This window comes from Dromiciops gliroides, chromosome 2, assembly GCF_019393635.1.
Source record: "Dromiciops gliroides isolate mDroGli1 chromosome 2, mDroGli1.pri, whole genome shotgun sequence".
In the NCBI taxonomy this organism is placed as follows: domain Eukaryota; kingdom Metazoa; phylum Chordata; class Mammalia; order Microbiotheria; family Microbiotheriidae; genus Dromiciops; species Dromiciops gliroides.
Window position 1 is genome coordinate 351611397 of NC_057862.1, and position 20163 is coordinate 351631559.

The following is a 20163-nucleotide window of genomic DNA, read 5'->3' on the forward strand; positions in this document are numbered from 1 at the left end:
TCGGTAATCAGATAATATAGACTGTGAGAGCTAAAAGGGACTTTAAGACACAGAACATAGAATCTAAAAGGGACTTTTGTCATCACCTAGTCCAAGTATCTCATTTTAGAGATGAAAAACTGAGGGTCATAGTGACTCAGTGACAGAATTGGATTCTCTCGACTCCAAAGATTTTCTAACTACTATTTTCTTCTGTTATCTCCAGCAGAGTCTAGCTATAGAGGGGAAACCTGGGACTTTGGCACCTCCCCAGTTTTTTTTTACTTTCCCTTTAAAAATGTAACCTCCATAGGGGCAGCTAGATGGCACAGTGGTTAAAGCGCTGGCCCTGGATTCAGGAGTACCTGAGTTCAAATCCAGCCTCAGACACTTAACACTTACTAGCTGTGTGACCCTGGGCAAGTCACTTAACCCCCATTGCCCCCCCACACACACAAAAATGTAACCTCCATGAAGAGAGGGAATGTTTTTTTCATTTCTGTATCTTCTTACACATAGCTCCATACACAAGTATTTAAGTTAATCCTTGTTGAATTGCATTGCATTGAATTTAATCAATGGTTTACTAGAAAAAGCTGTGGATTTTTAGTCTAAAGATCTCACTTCAAATCTAGGCTCGGTTACTAATTGTTTGTGTGATTTAGGATAAATCATTTTCCTATCTGGAAGTTGGACTAGATAATCTCCGTAAGGTCTCTATAAGGTTTCTTCCAGCTCTGACATACTATGAGCCTATGAGTTGACCTGAATATAATTGGTTCCCCTGAACCCTCAACAACCTCATTGGTGCCTTGGTTTCCAAACTGAAACACAAAACAAAGTATTCTTCCTTTTGTTCCCCATCACAGGAAAATCAAAACAAATTATTTCATTGTCTCCTTGGCCTTTGCCGATTTGCTTGTCTCTGTCCTGGTCATGCCCTTCGGTGCCATTGAACTGGTCCAGGACGTGTGGATTTATGGCGAGATGTTTTGCCTTGTCCGAACATCTCTAGATGTCCTGCTCACCACAGCCTCAATTTTCCACCTGTGCTGCATTTCACTAGACAGGTAAGAAGAGGAGCATGTACAAGGCTACCCTCTGAAGCCTGTCCCTGCTCTATGGAGCCTTTGAATCAGGTTTCCCTAATTCCTTCAATTCAGTTAAGACTTGACTCTTAAGATATCAGTGTGCACACACACCTCTAGGAATGTTTCATCATGGTGTAGAGGGGACCCTGGGATCTTAGTAGTTTTGTTGCTGTACCTACCACCAATTCTGGAAAATCTTCCTGGACTCAGAGAGCTTGGAGTTGGTACCCAGTGACCCACTGTGGCTGTCCACTACACACCAAGCTAGCTAAGTTCTGAGGTTCATCACCAGGGGACTGACCAATAGATGATGATGGGTTTTGGTCATAAAAACTCACAAAGAGCCCTCTACTAATACTTAGGATGCTTATCATCTGTACCGCAAATGACATAGAAAATGATCATACTGTTAAAAGGTAATAATGTAAGCGAAAATGAAATTCTTTAATCTTGCTTCTTTAGCTCTCTCCCAGCACCCCCTGCATAAGAAGGAGGCATCCACATAGAGTAGAAAGAGTACTGAAGTGAAGTCAGAGGAAATGTTCTAATCCTGTATCTGTCATTCACTTACTGAGTAAACTTGAGATAGTAATTTCCCCCCTCCCCTGAACCTCACTTTCCTTATCTGTAAATTTAACAGGCTAAACTAGATCTCCAAGAGGTAGTTATACAAATAACGAATGTCCAGGATCCTAGTAAGGAACATCTCTAAAGCCTATGATTCTATTAAAGAATATTTGTTGTGAGCTTATGCATTTTAATGTTGGGAAAGGAATGACCATTAATTTGGACAATGCATTTTAGGAGAAAGGTTCAAAAGCTTCATTGGTGACTCGGATGGGCAGGAAGCCAGATGGTGACAAATCTCAAAGCCATGAAGGGCATATTTAATTTAGAGATAAGTAGGCATAATGATAACATTATTGATATGTTGAAAGAAAAAAACACCAATGTGATCTGATACCATATTCAGGGAAGCAAAGTATCCAGGACTAGGAAAGTAATAGGTGGCAAGGTTGTAAAGAAGATAGAGTGCATGACTTGGAATCAAGAAGTCATGGGTTCAAAACAACAACAAAAAAAAAAAAACAAAAAACCAGGGGCAGCTAGGTGGCACAGTGGATAGAGCACTGACCCTGGAGTCAGGAGGACCTGAGTTCAAATCCGGCTTCAGACACTTAACACTTACTAGCTGTGTGACCCTGGGCAAGTCACTTAACGCCAATTGCCTCACCAAACCAAACCAAACCAAACCAAACAAAAAAAAAAACAAAAGAAGTCATAGGTTCAAACCCTATCTCAGACACTTAGTAACCATGTTACTTAACCACCCTGTGCCTCAGTTTTCTCATCTATAAAATGAGGGGGTGGACTCAATGACCCCTAACATCCCTTCTAGTCCTAAATCCATGATCCTTGCTTCAGACACTTACTAGTGTGTGACTCTAGATAAATCACTTAACATTTCTAAGTCTCAGTTTCTTCATCTGTAAAATGGGATTAATGGGGGCAGCTAGGTGGTACAGTGTATAAAACACTGGCCCTGGATTCAGGAGGACCTGAGTTCAAGTTCAGCTTCAGACACTTTACACTTACTAGCTCTGTGACTCTGGGCAAGTCACTTAACCCTCATTTCCCCCCAAATTAATAATAATAATAATAATAATAATAATAACACCTACCTCAAAGTGCTTTTGTAGGGATCAATAAAATATATTTAAAGCTCTACATAAATATTAATTATTATTATAGTCCTGTTATCCTCTATCCTTTCACAAGGAGGAAACTAAGGTATAGAAAGGGAAGAGATATGCAAAGAGTAAGAAAATAGTTTTGTTTTGTTTTGGGTTTTTTAAAATATGATTTTGAACAGGATAGCCAGAGGCAGCTTGTGTCAACGTGGATAGAGCATGGGGCCTGGAGACAAAAGTCCTGAGTTAAAAGCCAACCTCAGACACTTATTGCCTATATGACCCCATACAAGTCACTTAACCTCTCTTTGCCTCAGTTTCCTCGATTATGAAATGAGGATAATAAGTGGGCCTAATTTGCAAGGTTGTTGTAAGGATCAAATGAGATAATATTTATTTTAAAAGCACTTCACCCAGTGCCTGGCACATAGCAGGTGCTATATAAATACTTATTCCCTTCTCCTTTTAAGCTTAACCCCCAAAGTAGGTATTGTATACAATTCTGTAAGCACATTTTAAGAGAGATGTTGACAAGTTGGACCAGAGAGGGTAACCACAATGGAAGGGGATTCAATACCATGCCATATAAGGAGATGCTGAAGGAACAGGGCCACTCCCATGACCAGAACATTAATACAGTTATATATAACATTGGCTTTTTTTAAACCTGCAATATCACAACATTGACACATACTAACCTTGTGGTCAACTGAGAACACTAGGTCCTTTTCACATGTGCTTTTTTTCTACCCTTCACATCTCCCTTTTTGTACTTAAAAGGTTGACTTTTAAGATCCATCCTTTATTACTTCCCACATTGGAAGGGAGGGTATGGAAAATAGATGCTAATAATAGTTTGCACTTATAAAATGCTTTGAAATTATCTAATTTTCTCTCCACAAAACCCATATGAGAGAGAAATAGAGCAAGTGATGGTACCCTGGGATTGCATCTGAGGAGGCTGAAATTCTAAGAGCCTCAAAGACTCCCCCAACTTAGCAATTTAGTAAGCAGCAAAAGCAGGACTTAAGATCATCAGACTGAGATACAGAGATCTTCAAGGTGAGCAAGATCCTCCACCCTGGTTGAGTCAGGTTTTGAACTCAGGATGTCTTACTAGAGCTAATGCTTTGTCCACCATGCTGTGTTGATTGCTCAGACCTACGGATTAAATCCAGAACACTTTGGCTACACTCCTCATTTTCTGGTCAGGACAAAGGGCACTGTAAGTGCCTTATACCAAGCAACAGACACTCAGTTTTTATATGTAGCTCTTAACACAGTGCATGTTGACTGACTAAAGGACTATCCCGATGATTCACTTCTCTTTGGAAATGTAAGAGCTAAGAAGTCAAATTGAATGGAAGTAGGACCAGATGTCTCAGACAAGCTGAATAGTAGTTGACATTTCTCTAGCACTACTATTACAGCATTTCTGAGATAGAAGGGACCTCAGTTCTTGTGCCTAAAAAGGACACTGAATTTAGAGTTAGAATGCCACTGGTGATCAAATGCTTTTCTCCCAAGGGAGGGAAGAAGTGTAGACATTAATATTCACATTTTACAGATGGAGAGACTGAGGCTTCTTGAGGAAAAGGGCAGTGAGTGGTAGAGTCACAGCTTCTCTGAGCTGGAAGGGTCCCCTAGGTCTACCTAGTTCAACCCACACGTTAGCATGAATCCTCTCTAAAGTATCCTGGATAGGTGGTCAACAAGCATTGATTAGAAGATCTCTAATGATGGAAAATTAAAAATAGAACTTTAATGTGACAGCAAGGAGTCTTCTATCTGAATGCTAAGTGGGATCAATCTTAGTTTACCATCTCTCACTGCCTGTGAAGTTACCCTCAACCACCCACCCCTAATACACATACATAGGCCAAAATCATCCCTTCAGGATTTGAGCTCGTTGAATAACCCCTTTGAGACTATTCTGATCAAACTAACACATAAAGAAACTCCTTTTTTTTTTAAATCATTGCATACCATGGGGCAAGTCTCTTCCCATTTCTGGGACTTGGTTTTCTTCCCTGTAAGATTAAAGGATTGGATTAGATGATCTCTAAGGTCTCTTTCAACTCAGACATTTTATTCTCTACATGCTAAAGTCCCTTTTAGCTTTGGTGGCATAGATTCTGAAGATTCTGTGCATGATAATAAGAAAATAAATCTCCTACCCTCATCATCTGATGCTCGAAATGGAAGTCTCATGGAGGGTGGATAACCACCTCTAGGGGACTATGTAGATAGGGCTCCTAGTCAGGCAAAGGTTGGGCTATACGCCAATGATCAAATTAGATAATACATGGAAAACACTTCACAAACCTTAAAATACTACGTAAATGTGAGTCATGCTTGTTATTATCTCATTCTCATCACTGATAATAATATCCTTTAAGGTCCTTCCCAATTCTGAATATTTTATGGTTCTCTGATTCTAAGTGCACTGAAATATTATACTATGGCACTAACTTAAAATGAATAGTTGATGAAAGCTAATTTAGCTTAGTAGAAGGAAGACTGAATTTAGAGTCACAATGCTAGAGGTCTCACTTCAGGTCTGCTACTTTTTTCCAATCTGGTAATCCAGTAAATGTTTATTAAGCATCTACTATGTGCCAGGCACTGTGCTAAGTGCCATGGATACAATTAATAAAAATAAAGATAGCTCCTTCCCTCAAGGAGTAAGCAGTAAGTAAGACCTTGTGTACTCTTTCATCCAAACTCTTTCCCTCAGTCTTCCACCAGTTGTTTTTAGGTGTGTTCTCTGGGGAAAACAAAACAAGTCCAACATCTCTGCCATCTGTTGTCCTTTCAGATACTTCAAAGCAATGGTCATCAGCTTCTGTCTTTTCTTTTCTTCCCCAGACTCAAAATCTCTAGTTCATTGAACTAGCCCTGGCATGGTATGGTTATAAATCCCCTCTCTGTCCTAGATGCCTTCCTCTGGACCCATTCCAGCTTGTCAAGGTTCTTCTTAAAAGGGATAAATCTAAAAGGTCATCCAGCCTCTAGATATGGCCTGGTGAGGGCAGGGTGTGAGAATGATCACTTCCCTTGTTCTGCCTGCTGCACTCTCATTAATGCCAATGAAGGGTTTTTTGATGCCATGTTTCATTTCTGATTTAATTGAACTAGTACTTACTGAACCTCCATTTGGCCCAACGTTCTCCTCCTTCAGTTTTATAGACAGGGAGGATGGATGTTGTTCAGTCAGCTGAGAGAGTATTACCAAACCCATACAGACATCACAGAGCCAATTTCACCTATATGTTTATTGAACTCTGACATTCTATATTCTTTATTCCAATGCCTCTTCCAAGTCTAATTTTCTGTCTTGTGTCCTAAGGTACTTCCCAGCACTGAGAGTTAACATTCTATATTCCAAGATCTCTTTCCTTCTCGGGCATTCTATTTTCTAAGGGTTTCTCAGCTCAGTTATGACATTCTATGTTCTATATCCAAAGTTCTTCCTATCACTGATGGTCTATATTCTATGAACTGGGGTCCAAGGCCACAAGACCTTGGAATGTACCACCTCTGATGCCAGATGTGATCAGCTGGCCAAAGGCTTCCATTTGGCCATGTGGAGCACTGTGGCCATGCCTGGAAAGGGTGTAGAAGATTGGACTGAACGGAGACCAGAGAACAGAGGGAGATCTATAAGTTGGGGTTTTAAATCTACCTACTTTCCCCTGGGTCTGAACACATGACCCAGCTAGTTGCCTAGGGGACATTAACCATTAATTAACCAGGTTGATTGCATCCCTCTTCCCCTGTGACCCGATCCCAAAACCTCTATTTTCCTTATTAAGAGCAGAAATTAACACTGTGGCTCTCTAAGATGCCAGATCTCTATCTTTCCTTGTATTGAATGGTTGAAAAACCTTTGCTGTACCCTAGCCAATAAAGAATGGCTAGGTAACCTCTCTCTGTTCTTTCTCCTCTCAGGTCATCCTTGTCCTTGAGTTCCAAAGATTAATTTATCCTATCAGAAATGTCACCTCACAAGTTGACCCTATTTTTTCCAGGACCTCTCCTTCCCTCGATCTCCCCCAACCCCCAAAAGGATGTCGGCTCTGTTGTGGTAGTTATATTTTGAGGAAAGGGAAAAAGGAGGAGGTGGCAGAAAGACTGAGGTGACTCACCTAAAGGGGGGAATTTTTATGTGACATGGAATGACCTAAGAATAGGACCACTTAATAACTCCTTGCATCTGTTTCTAAAATTTTCACAGAAAACTAACATAAAGCTCCAGCAGGGTCTTACCTGTTAGACCTGTTAGAGAAAATGAGTCTTGGTAGTTAAGTCACAATGAGCTTACGGCCAAGTTTATTGTAGGAAGATGATTGCTCTCAGTGTCCTAGACCGTGGTCCAGTCCCATCTGGAGAACTGAGTTCTACTCAGGGCACTACATTTTAGGAAGGAACAGGCTAGGCAAGCAGAGTAGAGTAGAATGGACTGTGGATTTGGAGTGATCTGAGTTTGAATCCTGGCTCTGTTACTGCTACCTATGTGACCTTCAGAATCACTTATCTGGGTCTTGATTATTTCATTTTATATATAAAATGAGAGGGTTGGATGAGATGAGGCATTTCTGCCTTTTTTTGTGCCTGGATCCCTCTGCCAGTCTGATGAAGTCTGTGGATTCCCCAGAATAATATTTTAAATGTATAAATCAAAATACATTGAATTGTAAACAAAGCCGATTGTCATACGTGTATCAAAATATTTTTAAAGTACATTCACAGACCCCAGGTTAAGAACCTTGGACTGGATGATCTCTAAGGGCTTTAGAGTTTCTCTGATCCCAAGCTGGAGCTCATTCCTGAAAGCACAACTAGAATACTGAGAAGACTTGAAACCACAATGTGAAAAAATTAGGGATGTTTTGCTTGGAGCATAGAATCCACAGAAAGACACAATGACTGTCCTTCAGCACTTGAAGGACTGCTGAGTGGAGGAGATAGTAAATAAACTTGCTTCTGCTTGGCCTCAAAGGACTGAACTAAGGGCAGAGGAAGTGAGGAGATGGAGAGGGGAAGATCTCAAGTCAAGATAACGAAGTTCTAACAGCCGGAGCTGTCCAGCAATGGAGTGGGCTCTGCCATTGAGAGTTTCTCTATCTTTGGAGGTCTTCAAGCAGAGCCTAGATGCCCAGTTCCCAAGGAAGCTGTACAAGGAATTCCCACTCGAGTGTTGATTGAATCAGATGTCCTCTGAGTTTCCTCCAGCTCTAAGATTCCATGAGCCTTTGGATAAAAATCTGATGTGCTTCAGTTCCTACCTTTAATAAAAGAATGGAATTAGACTCAGTGGTGTCTATGGTCCTTCCTAACTCTCATGTTCTATGTGCTAAAGTACCTTCCTTCTCTAAAATCCTATGATTATCCTAAGATAATCTCTGTTTCTCTTTCCCCCCTTTTCATCTTTTCCTATCTTTCATTTATATTTCCCTGTCTTTTCTTTTCTTTACCTCCCATTCTTCCAATATCCTTTCCCCCCCACCTTCATTCCCTCCTTCCAGGTACTATGCCATCTGCTGCCAGCCTTTGGTCTATAGGAACAAGATGACTCCACTACGCATCACCCTGATGCTCGGAGGCTGTTGGGTAATCCCCATGTTTATTTCTTTCCTCCCCATAATGCAACGCTGGAATAACATTGGCATAATAGACTTGGTGAGTACCATGCAGTCTCTAGCAGCTCGATGTGCAATGAACTTTGTGCCAGACTGTGATTGTAAGCCAATTAATTGAAATGATATGAGACTTTCTCAGGTTTATGCTAATGTAAATTCATAGAGTCTGATGTGTGTTTCTGAGTAGCACTCCTGAATGGCGCCTGATCATTATCCACAAATGTTCTGTTCAGTTGAAGTATTATGAAGCCAGAGTGTTCAGGGATTCTGTGTTATTTGCCCCAAGAGGGCTTTGTCCTACTTTACCTTATCTGTCCACGTTTCCTGCCATGAATAAATCGTAGGATTGTGAGTTCAGAACTAGAAGGGATCTGACTAAACCATCTGACTAAACCTCTTCATTTAACAAATGAAGAAACAGAGGCCCAGCAGGTTGGATGATTTTGCCCAAGTGCCCATGAATAGTTGGTAGATATGGGAGAAAACATAAGAATCAGGAATTTGGGGTTCTAATGCTGTTATTGTCACTAACTTCTTATGGCTTAAAGCAAGTCACTTTCCCAAATCCCATGTTTGTTGTTGTTTAGTTGTGTCTGACTCTTCATGACCCCAAGGACCACAGCACACCAGGTTCTTCTGTGGCCCACTACCTTCCAAAGTCTGGCCAAATTCATGTTCATTGCTTCTATGATACCATATATCCATCTCATCCCCTTTTCCTTTTGCTTTCAATCTTTCCCAACATCAGGGTCTTTTCTACTGAGTCTCATCTTCTCATTACGTGACTTGCCCAGAGTTGAATAGCCTATAAGTGTTTAAGGCTGGATTTGAATTCAGGTCCTACTATCCACAGAGCTGGCATTCTATCCACTATGCCATCTAGCTTTCTGCCCAATCCCTATCCTTTGGTGTAAAATAAGGGGATCAAATTCTATGACCACTAAGATTCAATTTTCTCTAACCATATGTGTTAAATGTTTTTTTTTAAACCCTTTTCAGCTCTAATATTCTTTATTTGAAAATCTATTCTAGCTCTGATATTTTATATTCTAGATTCTAGGACTCTGTAGCTCTAATATTTTAGGGATTTTAAAATATACTTGTTGTGATGTTCAGAATCTACAGACAAAAGTCTCTTGGCTTTTAGTCTGGTTCTTTCTGTGACACCTTGAAGTTTCTCTTCAGTGTTGTGACCTGGATGATATAGAATATAAGCTTGAACCTCCATGCAGTCTCCTGAGATCTTTCTTGCCTCTTCCAAACTTAGATACCAAGCATTCACAAGATCATAGCATTTAGAGCTATAAAGGACCTCAGACATCCTCTCATCCAACCTGCTCATCATATAGATAAGGAAACTGAGGCTCAGAAAGATGAAATCTCTTGCCCTGGTTAAATAGCTATTAAATGTCAGAGCTCAGAGTTGAACTAAGCCTTATGACTCTAAGTCCAGTGTAAGTGACTATTCACCACATGACTCTACAATCAAATACCCAGGCACCAACTGTTATCTTCTTCCCAAAGCTGTAATGACAAACTCTTGTTTTCTGTTCCCTTTTTCCAGATAGAGAAGAGACAGTTTGACCAGGACTCAAACTCCACCTACTGTATCTTCATGGTCAACAAACCCTATGCTATCACATGCTCTGTGGTGGCCTTCTACATCCCATTTATTCTGATGGTCCTGGCCTACTACCGTATCTACATCACTGCCAAGGAGCATGCTCGCCAGATCCGGATCCTGCAGAGGGCTGGAGCTCCCACAGAAGGTCGCCGAGAACCCCCGGATCAACATAGCACCCATCATCGCATGAAGACAGAAACCAAGGCTGCCAAGACCCTGTGCATCATTATGGGCTGCTTCTGCCTCTGCTGGGCACCATTCTTTGTCACCAACATCATTGACCCATTTGTGGGCTATAGCGTCCCTGCCCAGCTTTGGACCACCTTCCTCTGGCTTGGCTACATCAACTCAGGCCTCAACCCTTTTCTCTATGCTTTCTTGAATAAGGCATTTCGTCGAGCTTTCCTTATCATTCTGTGCTGTGATGAGGAACGTTATCGGAGGCCTTCTATCCTGGGTCAGACAGTCCCCTGTTCTACCACCACTGTCAATGGGTCCACGCATGTGCTAAGGTGAGTGCCAGTGTGGGGAGGGGAAAGCTTCCTTAGAAAAAGCAGCATTGTACAATAGAGAAATCATAATATTTGGAGTCAAAACATCTGGGTTTGATTTCTACTTATTGCCTTGTGACCTTGGGTAAGTCACTTCCTTTCTGTAGGTTTCATTTTTCTCATGTATAAAGGGAGTTGAACTAGATTACCTCTAATGTCCCTTTCAGCTTGCAAATTTTCATAGGATTATATAGATTTAGGTCTGCAAGGGACCTAAGAGGCCATAAAGTTCAGCCTCCCTTTATTTTACAGATGAGAAAACTGAAGCTTAGAGAGGTTAAGTGACTAGCACATGAGCTCTAGGAAGAAGGACTTGGAACCAGGTCTTTCTAACTCTACGTCTAGCACCTTATCTACTAGACTACAGAATCCTATGAAAGGGAGGAATCATCCACTATTTTTTCCACAAAGGAACATTTCTGATAACAGAGTTGCTGGACAGAACTGTGGTAGGAAGCTGAATAGATCATCTCTTCCTTCTCAAAGACAGAGAAGGTACAGCTTCTTCTTCTTCTTTTTTTTTCAGGGCAATGAGGGTTAAGTGATTTGCCCAGGGTCACACAGCTAGTAAGTGTGTCAAGTGTCTGAGGTCGGATTTGAACTCAGGTCCTCCTGAATCCAGGACCAGTGCTTTATCCACTGTGCCACCTAGCTGCCCCCTACCTACAGTTTCTTTTCTAAGACAAGTCCATCCAACCACAACATAATGGCTATGAACCTGTAAGGTAGCAAAGAACATCTATGTTGGTATCATTTTGACTCTAATTGCCCTGTTCCTAACTAAATGTTGCTGGGTCATGTTCCTCTGATACCTATTTCTCATCCCCTTCATTTAGTAACCCTGTCTCAAAGGGAGGTCTCAGGGGTGAAAGAGAAATAAAAGAAGCAGGGAGATGATAGAGCAGGAGTTTTTAACTCAGGGCCTGTAATCTTTTTTTAAAAAAACTGTATTTTAATAGAAATTATTTCTTTTGTAATCCTATGTATTTTATGCAATTAAACATTATCCTGAGAAAGTGTGCAGAGGCTTCACCAGACAGCCCAAGGGACCTATGCCACTTAAAAAGTTAAAAAACCCCTAGACCAGAGGCTGTTGCAGTTAGGTAGGCAGGTGGTGGTAAGAACCTGGAATAGGATGGTGGCTGTTTGCAAGATTAGAAGGGGTAAATCCTCAAAGCATTTTGAAGGAAATATAGAGTTGATTTGGGAGAGAAAATGTTGAGTTAATTTGGGGACATATTGAATTGGAGGGGATAACAGGGTATCCAAGTGGAGATACTCTGTAGACAGGTGGAAGTTTGGCTGGGTTTTTTGTTTAGTTGTTTTCAGTTGTGGCCAGCTCTTTGTGACCCTTTTTGGGGTTTTCTTGGTAAACTTACTATAGTGGTTTGCCATTTCTTACTCCATCTTATTTTACAGATGAGGAAAATGAGGCAGAGTTAAATGACTTGCTCAAAGTCACACAGCTAGTAAATGCCTGAGGCCAGATCTGTACTTAGGTCTTCCTGACTCCATGCCTGGCACTCCATCCACTGTGCCACCTAGCTACTTCTTGCATTGCCTTGCTGCCCCTTTAGCTAGATATGAGGACATATTGGCTAGAATGAGGGACTTGGAGTCAGAAAAACCAGAGTTCAAATCATACCTCCAAAAATTATTCACTGAATGACCCAGGACAAAGGACTTAAACTCTCTTAGTTCCAGTTTTTTCATTTATAAAACAAGGATAATAACATCACCTTCCTCACAAGGGTGTTGTGAGGATCCAGTGAGATTTTACATATATATGTACATATTATATATGTATATATAATACATATGTGTACATATTATATATATTGTTTACATATATCATTTATATTTACATATATGTATATGTATATATGTATGTATGTGTGTGTGTATATATATATACATATATCACTTTACAAACCTTAAAGCACTATGTAAATGTGAATTCTTATCATTGTCATGAAGGTACGGAGTAGCGAGTTATAAGCAATTGAAGCTGTGAGAGTGGGTGGAAATGCAAAGGAAGAGAGGAGGACTAAGATCACAGGAGGTGATGCCATGTCTAGAGCATTATGCCAAGTTCTGGGCACTACTTTCCAGGAAAGACCTTGACAAGCTGGATAGCTAGGATGGAAGTAGAAGGAATAAGGCTATTTGGATTGGAGGAGAATAGGCTTGGAGGGCAATGTGATAACAACCACAATTATCCAAAGCACTTTCACAGGCCAGATCTGTTCTGTTTGACCTCAGAGAGTGCAGGGGCCAGGAGCAAAGGGAAGAAGTTAGCAGGAAGCTGATTTCAGCTTGATTGAGGAAATTCTTCCCAGTAATCAATCTGAGCTGTTCAAAAGTGGAATGGGCAGCTTCTATAGGGAGTCATTTTCCTAATCACTGAGCATCTTGAAGGAAAGGCTGGTTGACCATGTGTAGGGAGTGTGACATAGTGAAAGACAATTTAGGGGGCAGCTAGGTAGCACAGTGGATAAAGCACCAGCCCAGGATTCAGAAGGACCTGAGTTCAAATCTGGCCTCAGACATTTGACACTTACTAGCTGTGTGACCCTGGGCAAGTAACTTAGCCCTCACTGCTCCTCCCCCTCCAAAAAAAGGCCATTTGGTATAGTGTCAAGAGCATTGTTCTAGGAGTGAGAAAACCTGGGCATGAATCTTGTCTCCAAAACTTACTAGCTGTGTGATCCTGAACAAATATCTTTGCTTCTCTGATCAATTTATTCATCAATAAAATGGAGATAGTAACATTGACATTTCTTACCTCATGGGATTGTTGTGTGATATTTAAAATCTAAATGTGTGGTTGCCTTAAATTACAAGCTTTAGCACCAGTCTTTGGGCATTAAGCATTTATTAAAGCATATTAAGTATTAGTAAAAAGGAAAACATGTGGAGTTCAGAAAGTTAAGAAAAGTCCTATCTAGCCTAGAGTTTCAGCCTAGTCTGGTTCTTCCTTAAGTCATCCACCAGGAACCTGTTTCAACCACAAACTGCTCCCACAAACTGAGTATGGAAGCTTTTTATAGGTCCAGAGTAGAGGCGGTCCTTACACACTGCTTCAAGCTGATTGGTTAGTTTCATCCAAATCCATTGGTTCACTGGACTTGAAGGTGGTCTCATGTTGAGTTCAAAGTCCTTAACTTCTGAGAACAATACCTTCTTAAGGGCCAGACAGGTGTGGTTACAATCTAATTAACATTAAGTAGGCTAATCAGCAAAGTCAATCACTCTCACTTAATTCAATCAGTTTAGATTAATCCCCTGGGGCCTTTGAGTATCTGCCAAATCCCATTATTTTCTCATAGTTGTAAGAAAAGTGCTTTGGAAAACTTAAAATGTCATGGAAATCGAATCATTATAATAGAGAAGGGATTACTGTTCATGTACAATTGGGTTATATGACCTCTGAGGTCTCATCTAGCTCACAGAGCCTAGAATTCTAGGAGTGTCATCAAGCTAAGACAGCTTGATGCCCCCACTTCTCTGTGGAGATGGCCCTATCAAATAGAAGATAATGATTGTGTTGGCTGGTCTGAGAATATTCTGCCTGGGGCAAGGCTGACTCAGTACTAAATAATCAATCATACTTCCTCAATTTTCCTTGTTCATTATTCCTGATCTGCATGTTTTCCCATGATAGATGTGCTACAGGGTCTGAACTTGGAGCTAATTTTACATTAATTATCCAATCTAATGCAACAAGCATTTATTGGATCATTCATTCATTTATTCATTCAACAAGTATTTAATAAGCATTTTGCTATGTGCCAGGCGCTGTCCTAGTCAATGGAGATACAAAAACAAAGATGACCTAGTCATTCTTTGTTCCTTTCCATTCTTTGTTCATGATTGATTCTTCCTTTTTAGGGAGGCTGTGTGACTTTTGAGGTTTAGAAGGCCCCCAGGTCTTAGAAGGATCTTGTGTCCCATGCTCTCTCTAGCAAACAACCAGTCTCCAGTATTACATGGTGGTTCTTGCTTGTTTTCATTTTTCAGACATGGCATTTGTTTGAATCTACTCCCAAGTGGGCCTTGGAATAAGGAAAACCTGGGTTCAAATTCTGATTCTGAAATGTACTGGCTAAGCAATTGTCCAGTTAATTCATCAGTGCTCTAGGCCATTGGGGTCAAACTCAAATCAAAATGAATTCCTGCTAACTGTGTGTTGACTTAGAAAATCACAAGTTAATATTACTATATTTTATTGTATTTTTATTTGTTTTATCCAATTTTTATCAATTCTATTTTAATCTGCTTCAGGATGCATGTTGCCCATCATGTGTTTGACATCTCTGCCTCTTGGCAATTCTCTAAGAATATAAATTGAACAAAAGGTAGCAACTTGCATTGTTAGAGAGAGTTCCCTCATCTGTGAGTTCCCTACATCAATTAAATTAACCAGTCAACAAAAGCACAGTCAGTCTCCTACTTTGTGCCTCAGTTTCCTCGTTTGAAAAATTGGGAGCATAATGCCTAGAGTACCTACTCCATAGGGGATAATGCCAAGACTTCGATAATATAGATGAAGTGCTTTGTAAGCATATAATGTCAAATCCAAAAGTGGACTGGGCTGTCTCAAGAAGTGGCAAGGTCCCCACCATCAGAGATCTTTATATAGAGGCTGGATGTCTACTCATTGGGAATGCTTTAAAGAAGTTTCTTGTTCATGTGTGGGTTGTCAAAGGGATAGTCCCTCATGTCATTAGAAATATTTGACAAAATAAATAAAAGTACTATAAAGCATAGATAACATTACGTTTTAAGACAAAGTCAATGTGCAGCATATAAGGATCCTTGAAACACTTCTATTTGAGTTTGACACCACTGGTCTAGTGACACTTCAAGGTACAAGATTCTATGAGTCCCATCCAGCTGGAAGATTGTAAGATGCTGTGTAAGCTATTTCATATGTGGATTCAACCCCCTTAATAGACACTAGGATATAGCCATATCCTAATACATGAGCTAAAGGCCTTTCTGATCAAATGAGAGATCTAAGGATATAAGATCTGAGTTGCAATTGAGTAGACAGAATACCTTTGGTAAGAATCATTCATTCATTCATTCATTCATTCTTGCCCTCTCTCCCTCCCACTCTCTCCATTAATTATGAGCAGGTGGCCCCAGGGAGGGACACAAGAAGGCTGGATGATGAAGTTGGGTTTCTGGCTTTTTCTTTCCTATATCAGGCCTGAGAGTCAGGGACTCATGGAAAGAGAAGAGAAACCACCAAAGAGGTGGAGGTACCAGCCCTAGGAACAGTGGAGGCAGGGCCCAGTGCCAAGAACCAGCTAGTAAGATTAAACCATTAGTGGAAGAGATCTATGAATAATCCACTTTAGAAGGTTGAACCAGATGACCCCCAAGGCCCCTTCCAGCTCTAATATCTGTGTTCTATGTTCTGAGGTCTTTCCCAACTCTAAGATTCTATGATTCTAGGAAGTGGATACCATTCTCTGTCCTGTATGGAAAAGTCACACAACTTTTCAAAAAGCCCCAAAGGTGGGTATTCATTCCTAGTCATGTTCAGAGTGGCTACATGCAAACAATGCTGGATCAGCTGTCAGAAGACCTGGTGTGAGTTATGACTGCACTGCTTTGGTAGTGGTGCTATGTGACCTTCAGTTAGTCACCTCTCCTCCTGGAGTGTCCTCATCTGGCAGAGTAGAGATAATAATACCCCATTCCCCCCTCCCCCCTTACAGGCTGCCAGGTTTCCAAAGAGCTATAGAAACCCTTGGTTAACTAACTGTAAAGTGTCATGTGACCTAGGTCAAGACTCTCTGAGCCTTAGTTTACTCTTTTGAGAAATGGAGATAATGCTTGTGTTATCTACCTGAAAGGGCTATGAAAATGGGAATTATTAGGACTGGGAATGCTTGCATAATCATCATGAGGCTTTCATTATTATACAAATGGGATGGGATTGTTATTATGCTTGTAATAGCTTTTCTTTTTCTGGGAGAGAGAGAGCGCGAGAGTGAGAGCAAGCGAGAGAGAGAGAGAGAGAGAGAGAGAGAGAGAGAGAGAGAGAGAGGGAGAAAGAGAGAGAGAGAGAGGAAGAGAGAGAGAGAGAGAGAGAGAGAGAGAGAGAGAGAGAGAGAGAGAGAGAGAGAGAAAGAGAGAGAGAGAGAGAGAGAGCCCTTCCTTTCCTTAAAATTGTTTTTGACGTTTTTTAAGGGAAGAGAGAGAGAGAGAACATCACCGCTCTAATGAAACAATGCATCTGGCGGCCAGCCATCCCCCAGAGTCAATCAAGGTTCCCCACTGTTCTGAGAGTCACAGCCGATGACCACGAAGCAGGAACCCCCAGGACTGTTGGGGGGACCTTGGGGGTTGGACACTTGCCTGCTGAAGAGGTGATGTGGCATGAATGCACAGACTGCCCAGGACATCGGAAAGGAGCCTAAACTCCCTGTGGTCTGGTAGATCCCAGGAAAGAGCTCTGCTCCTTCTTTGTTTCCTGTGGCAAAAAGCACCTACTGACTAAGCATCCCTTGGGGCCTCAGTTGTTTGTGTTATGAGGCCAGCAAAACCAAAGGACGGTTTGGGCTGCTGGTTCCTTCTTCAGAGGAAGATATGATCAGATTGCATTTCATGAGAATAGCATGCACTGGTTCCTCCTTCAGAGGACGATTTGGGCTGGGTCCATCTCCAGAGGCTGCTTACTTCTCCTGCGAAAGACACAGGCTTGCTCTGTCTCCCTGGAAAACATTCTGAAAAGCAGTTCTGGCTAAAACTGTGAATAGACAAAGTGAATCTGATTGTTAGGAGCAGGCACAGCCTCGACAGAAGTTTTGGTCCAAAGGCAATGCCCAGGAGAACATGAGAGACTGTCCAAATGTTATGCATGATTTTTAGCTCTGTGACATTCTGTGATGTCCATGCAAGCAGACCTGTTGTCTCTCTTCTCTCAGGTCTTCTGCATTAGTGTTTTCTGGCTTTTTAAAATTGTAGTTGGGGGGGGGAGGGTTGTCATTGTTGCTGTTTTTCACTTCTCTATTTGTTGTGATTGTTGTGTTGTGTGTTTTTTTTAAACGTCTTTCTCCTGTAGCCCCACAAAGGCAAAATAAAACAACTAGGAGAGAGTTTCTCTCTTCTCCTTTACTCTTGCTATGGGTAGGAAACAGATATACCTCAGGTCTCCTTAGCCTCAGCCTTTGGGATGGGAGGTCCATGACTCTTCTGGTCTTTGATCTTACAGTTTCTGGTATTATGGATGTGATTTCTCTTTCTGACCAGTGATGGAAAGAGTCTGCCAAATGCATTGATTCATATGGTGGCTGCTGATCATAGACCTGGAGCTGGAAGCATCTTCAGAGGCCATCTAATCCAACCTCCCCATTATACAGAGGTGAAAAGTGAGGCCCAGGCATCTCACCTAAGGTCACACAGGTAGGAAGCGTCACAGGTGGTCTTCTGACTCTAGAGCCAGGGCTCTTTCCACTGTACTGTGATGCCCCCTTCTTCAGTCACTGTTGTATTTGGTTGTAGAGGTGTAGGGAGGGAAGGGAAAATGCAGGAATGGAAGGGCATTGAAAAGCCAAAGCATGGCTAGTCTAAGATAACCAGCATGGTGAGAAGACAGAAAACCAGATAAAATAAAGATCAGGTGAAGGAATTGGGGACCTCTAGCCTGGAAAAGAGAATACACATGGGGGAAACATCTTCAAATAACTCCCTAAATAATGGAACATGGAAGCTGGAAGGGATCTCAAATATCGTTTAGTCTAAACGCTTGTTTTCAGCTAAGTAAAATGAGGCTTGGAAGGTCAGGGGATTTGCCAAAAGGTCACTCAGCTAATAAGTGTCAGAGCTTCTTTTTGAATCCAGGTCACTGACCTCCAAGCCCAGAGTCTTTCCTCTGTACCACACTGCCTCCACTAGAAGGATAACCATGTGAAAGGTGTATCAGGCTTGTTCCACTTAGCCCCAGAGGGCAGAACTCAGAGGCAATTAAGTCACCAAAAAGGCACATCTTGGCTTAATGTAAGGAAAAAACTTCCAAAGAACAGGAGCTGTCCAGAAGAGGAAGGAGTTTTTTTCAGACAATATAATTAAATTCAAAAGTATTCATTCTACTTCTTCTGTATGATAGGCCTGAGAAAAATAAAACACTCCTTGACTTTAATGAGCTCACATTCAACTGGGGGAGGGGGTTTCCATAGAAAACTACATGCATGCATACATATATACACGTGTGTATATGTATACAAATATGTGTGTGTATATACATATACATGTGTATGCATACACACGTATATGTATACACACATGGCACAAAGGGAGAGGCTACATGCAGTGGTAGATGGAGAGCTGGCCTCAGAATAAGGAAGACCTGTATTCAAGTCCTTCCTTAGCTGAATACTGGCTGTGACCCTGGATAAGTCCCTTTACATCTTAGTCCTACAGACAAATCTGTAAGATTTTAAGTTGCAGAGGTCCTATTCTTCAGTAGAAGAAGGAGTTTCCTCACTTTCTATATGACATTAAAATCACAGGTCTAGTTAATACACAGACATACACACAGAGAGTAATTTCTAGGGAAATAATAATATCTAGTGTTTATGTCGTGCTGTAAGGTTTGCAAAGCACTTTACAAATATCATATCATTTTATCATCATAACAACCTGGAGAGATAGAGGCTCTTATGAGTCTCATTTTACAGATGAAGAAACTGAGGCCCAGAGAGGTTAAGGGACTTGCCTGAAGTCATATAGCTAATAAGTATTTGAGTTCAGGTCTTCCTAATTCCAAGCCCAGCATTCTACCCACTGAGCCACCTGATTGATTCTCTTTGTGGTAAGATATGGGGCATTTGTAGGAAATAGTACATGAGCTGAACTTCAAAAGAACTTAGGGATTCTATGAGGTGGAGGTAAGGAAAGGACCCATTCCAGGCATGGTTAGCCTGTTAAAAAGACATGGATACAGGAGATGAAGCATCATGAATGGAGAACAGCAAACAGTCCAGTGTTTCATCCATGAACGAGAATCATATGTAGCATTGCTAGGAAGGTAACCTGGTGTCATATGGTGAAGGACTTTAAAAGGCCAGAGGGGACTTGGTATTTGATCCTAGGAGCATGAGAGTGACATGGTCACATCAATGCTCTAAGACGATCAATTTGGCAGCCTTGTTGAGGATGGATTGGAGATATAAAAGATGAGTTAGGAAGCCAAATAGAAAGCTATCAGACTAGTCTGAGGGAGGGATCATAAGGGCCTGAACTAGGGTATTGACCATGTGAAGGTGAGAAGGGGATGGATGAGAGATATGCCGTGGAGGTAGAATTGACCAATCTTGAACTGATTGGTTGCGGGGGAGGAGGGGAAGGGAAAGGGAAGAGTCAGAAATGACTCCAAGATTATGGTGACTGGAATACCAGTGGTATCCTCAACAGAAAAAGAGAAATTAAGATGAGAGATGAATTGGGGGAAAAAGATAATGAGCTCTGTAGAAGTCTGGTGACATCCTCATCTGAGAAAGAGAAGTTGGAAGGGATAAGATTGGAGGAGAAGATCATGAGTTCTGCTTTGGAGACACTGAGGTTAAGATG

At 41.3% G+C, this 20163-nt stretch overlaps 1 protein-coding gene across 2 annotated transcripts in view; it reads left to right on the forward strand.

Moving 5' to 3' along the window:
* The window catches only part of HTR4 (5-hydroxytryptamine receptor 4), an 86639-nt gene extending 68899 nt beyond the window's left edge, over nucleotides 1-17740 (forward strand). The window contains exons 4-8 of one of the 2 annotated variants that reach the window (XM_043989706.1): nucleotides 849-1049; nucleotides 8290-8443; nucleotides 9968-10539; nucleotides 16042-16104; nucleotides 16783-17740. In XM_043989706.1, coding sequence (XP_043845641.1) covers nucleotides 849-1049; nucleotides 8290-8443; nucleotides 9968-10539; nucleotides 16042-16104; nucleotides 16783-16894 — 1102 coding nt within the window. In that variant the 3' untranslated portion in view covers nucleotides 16895-17740. The remainder of the gene's footprint in view (nucleotides 1-848; nucleotides 1050-8289; nucleotides 8444-9967; nucleotides 10540-16041; nucleotides 16105-16782) is intronic. The other variant, XM_043989707.1, reaches the window with a different exon arrangement.
* Nucleotides 17741-20163: the final 2423 nt, after the last annotated feature.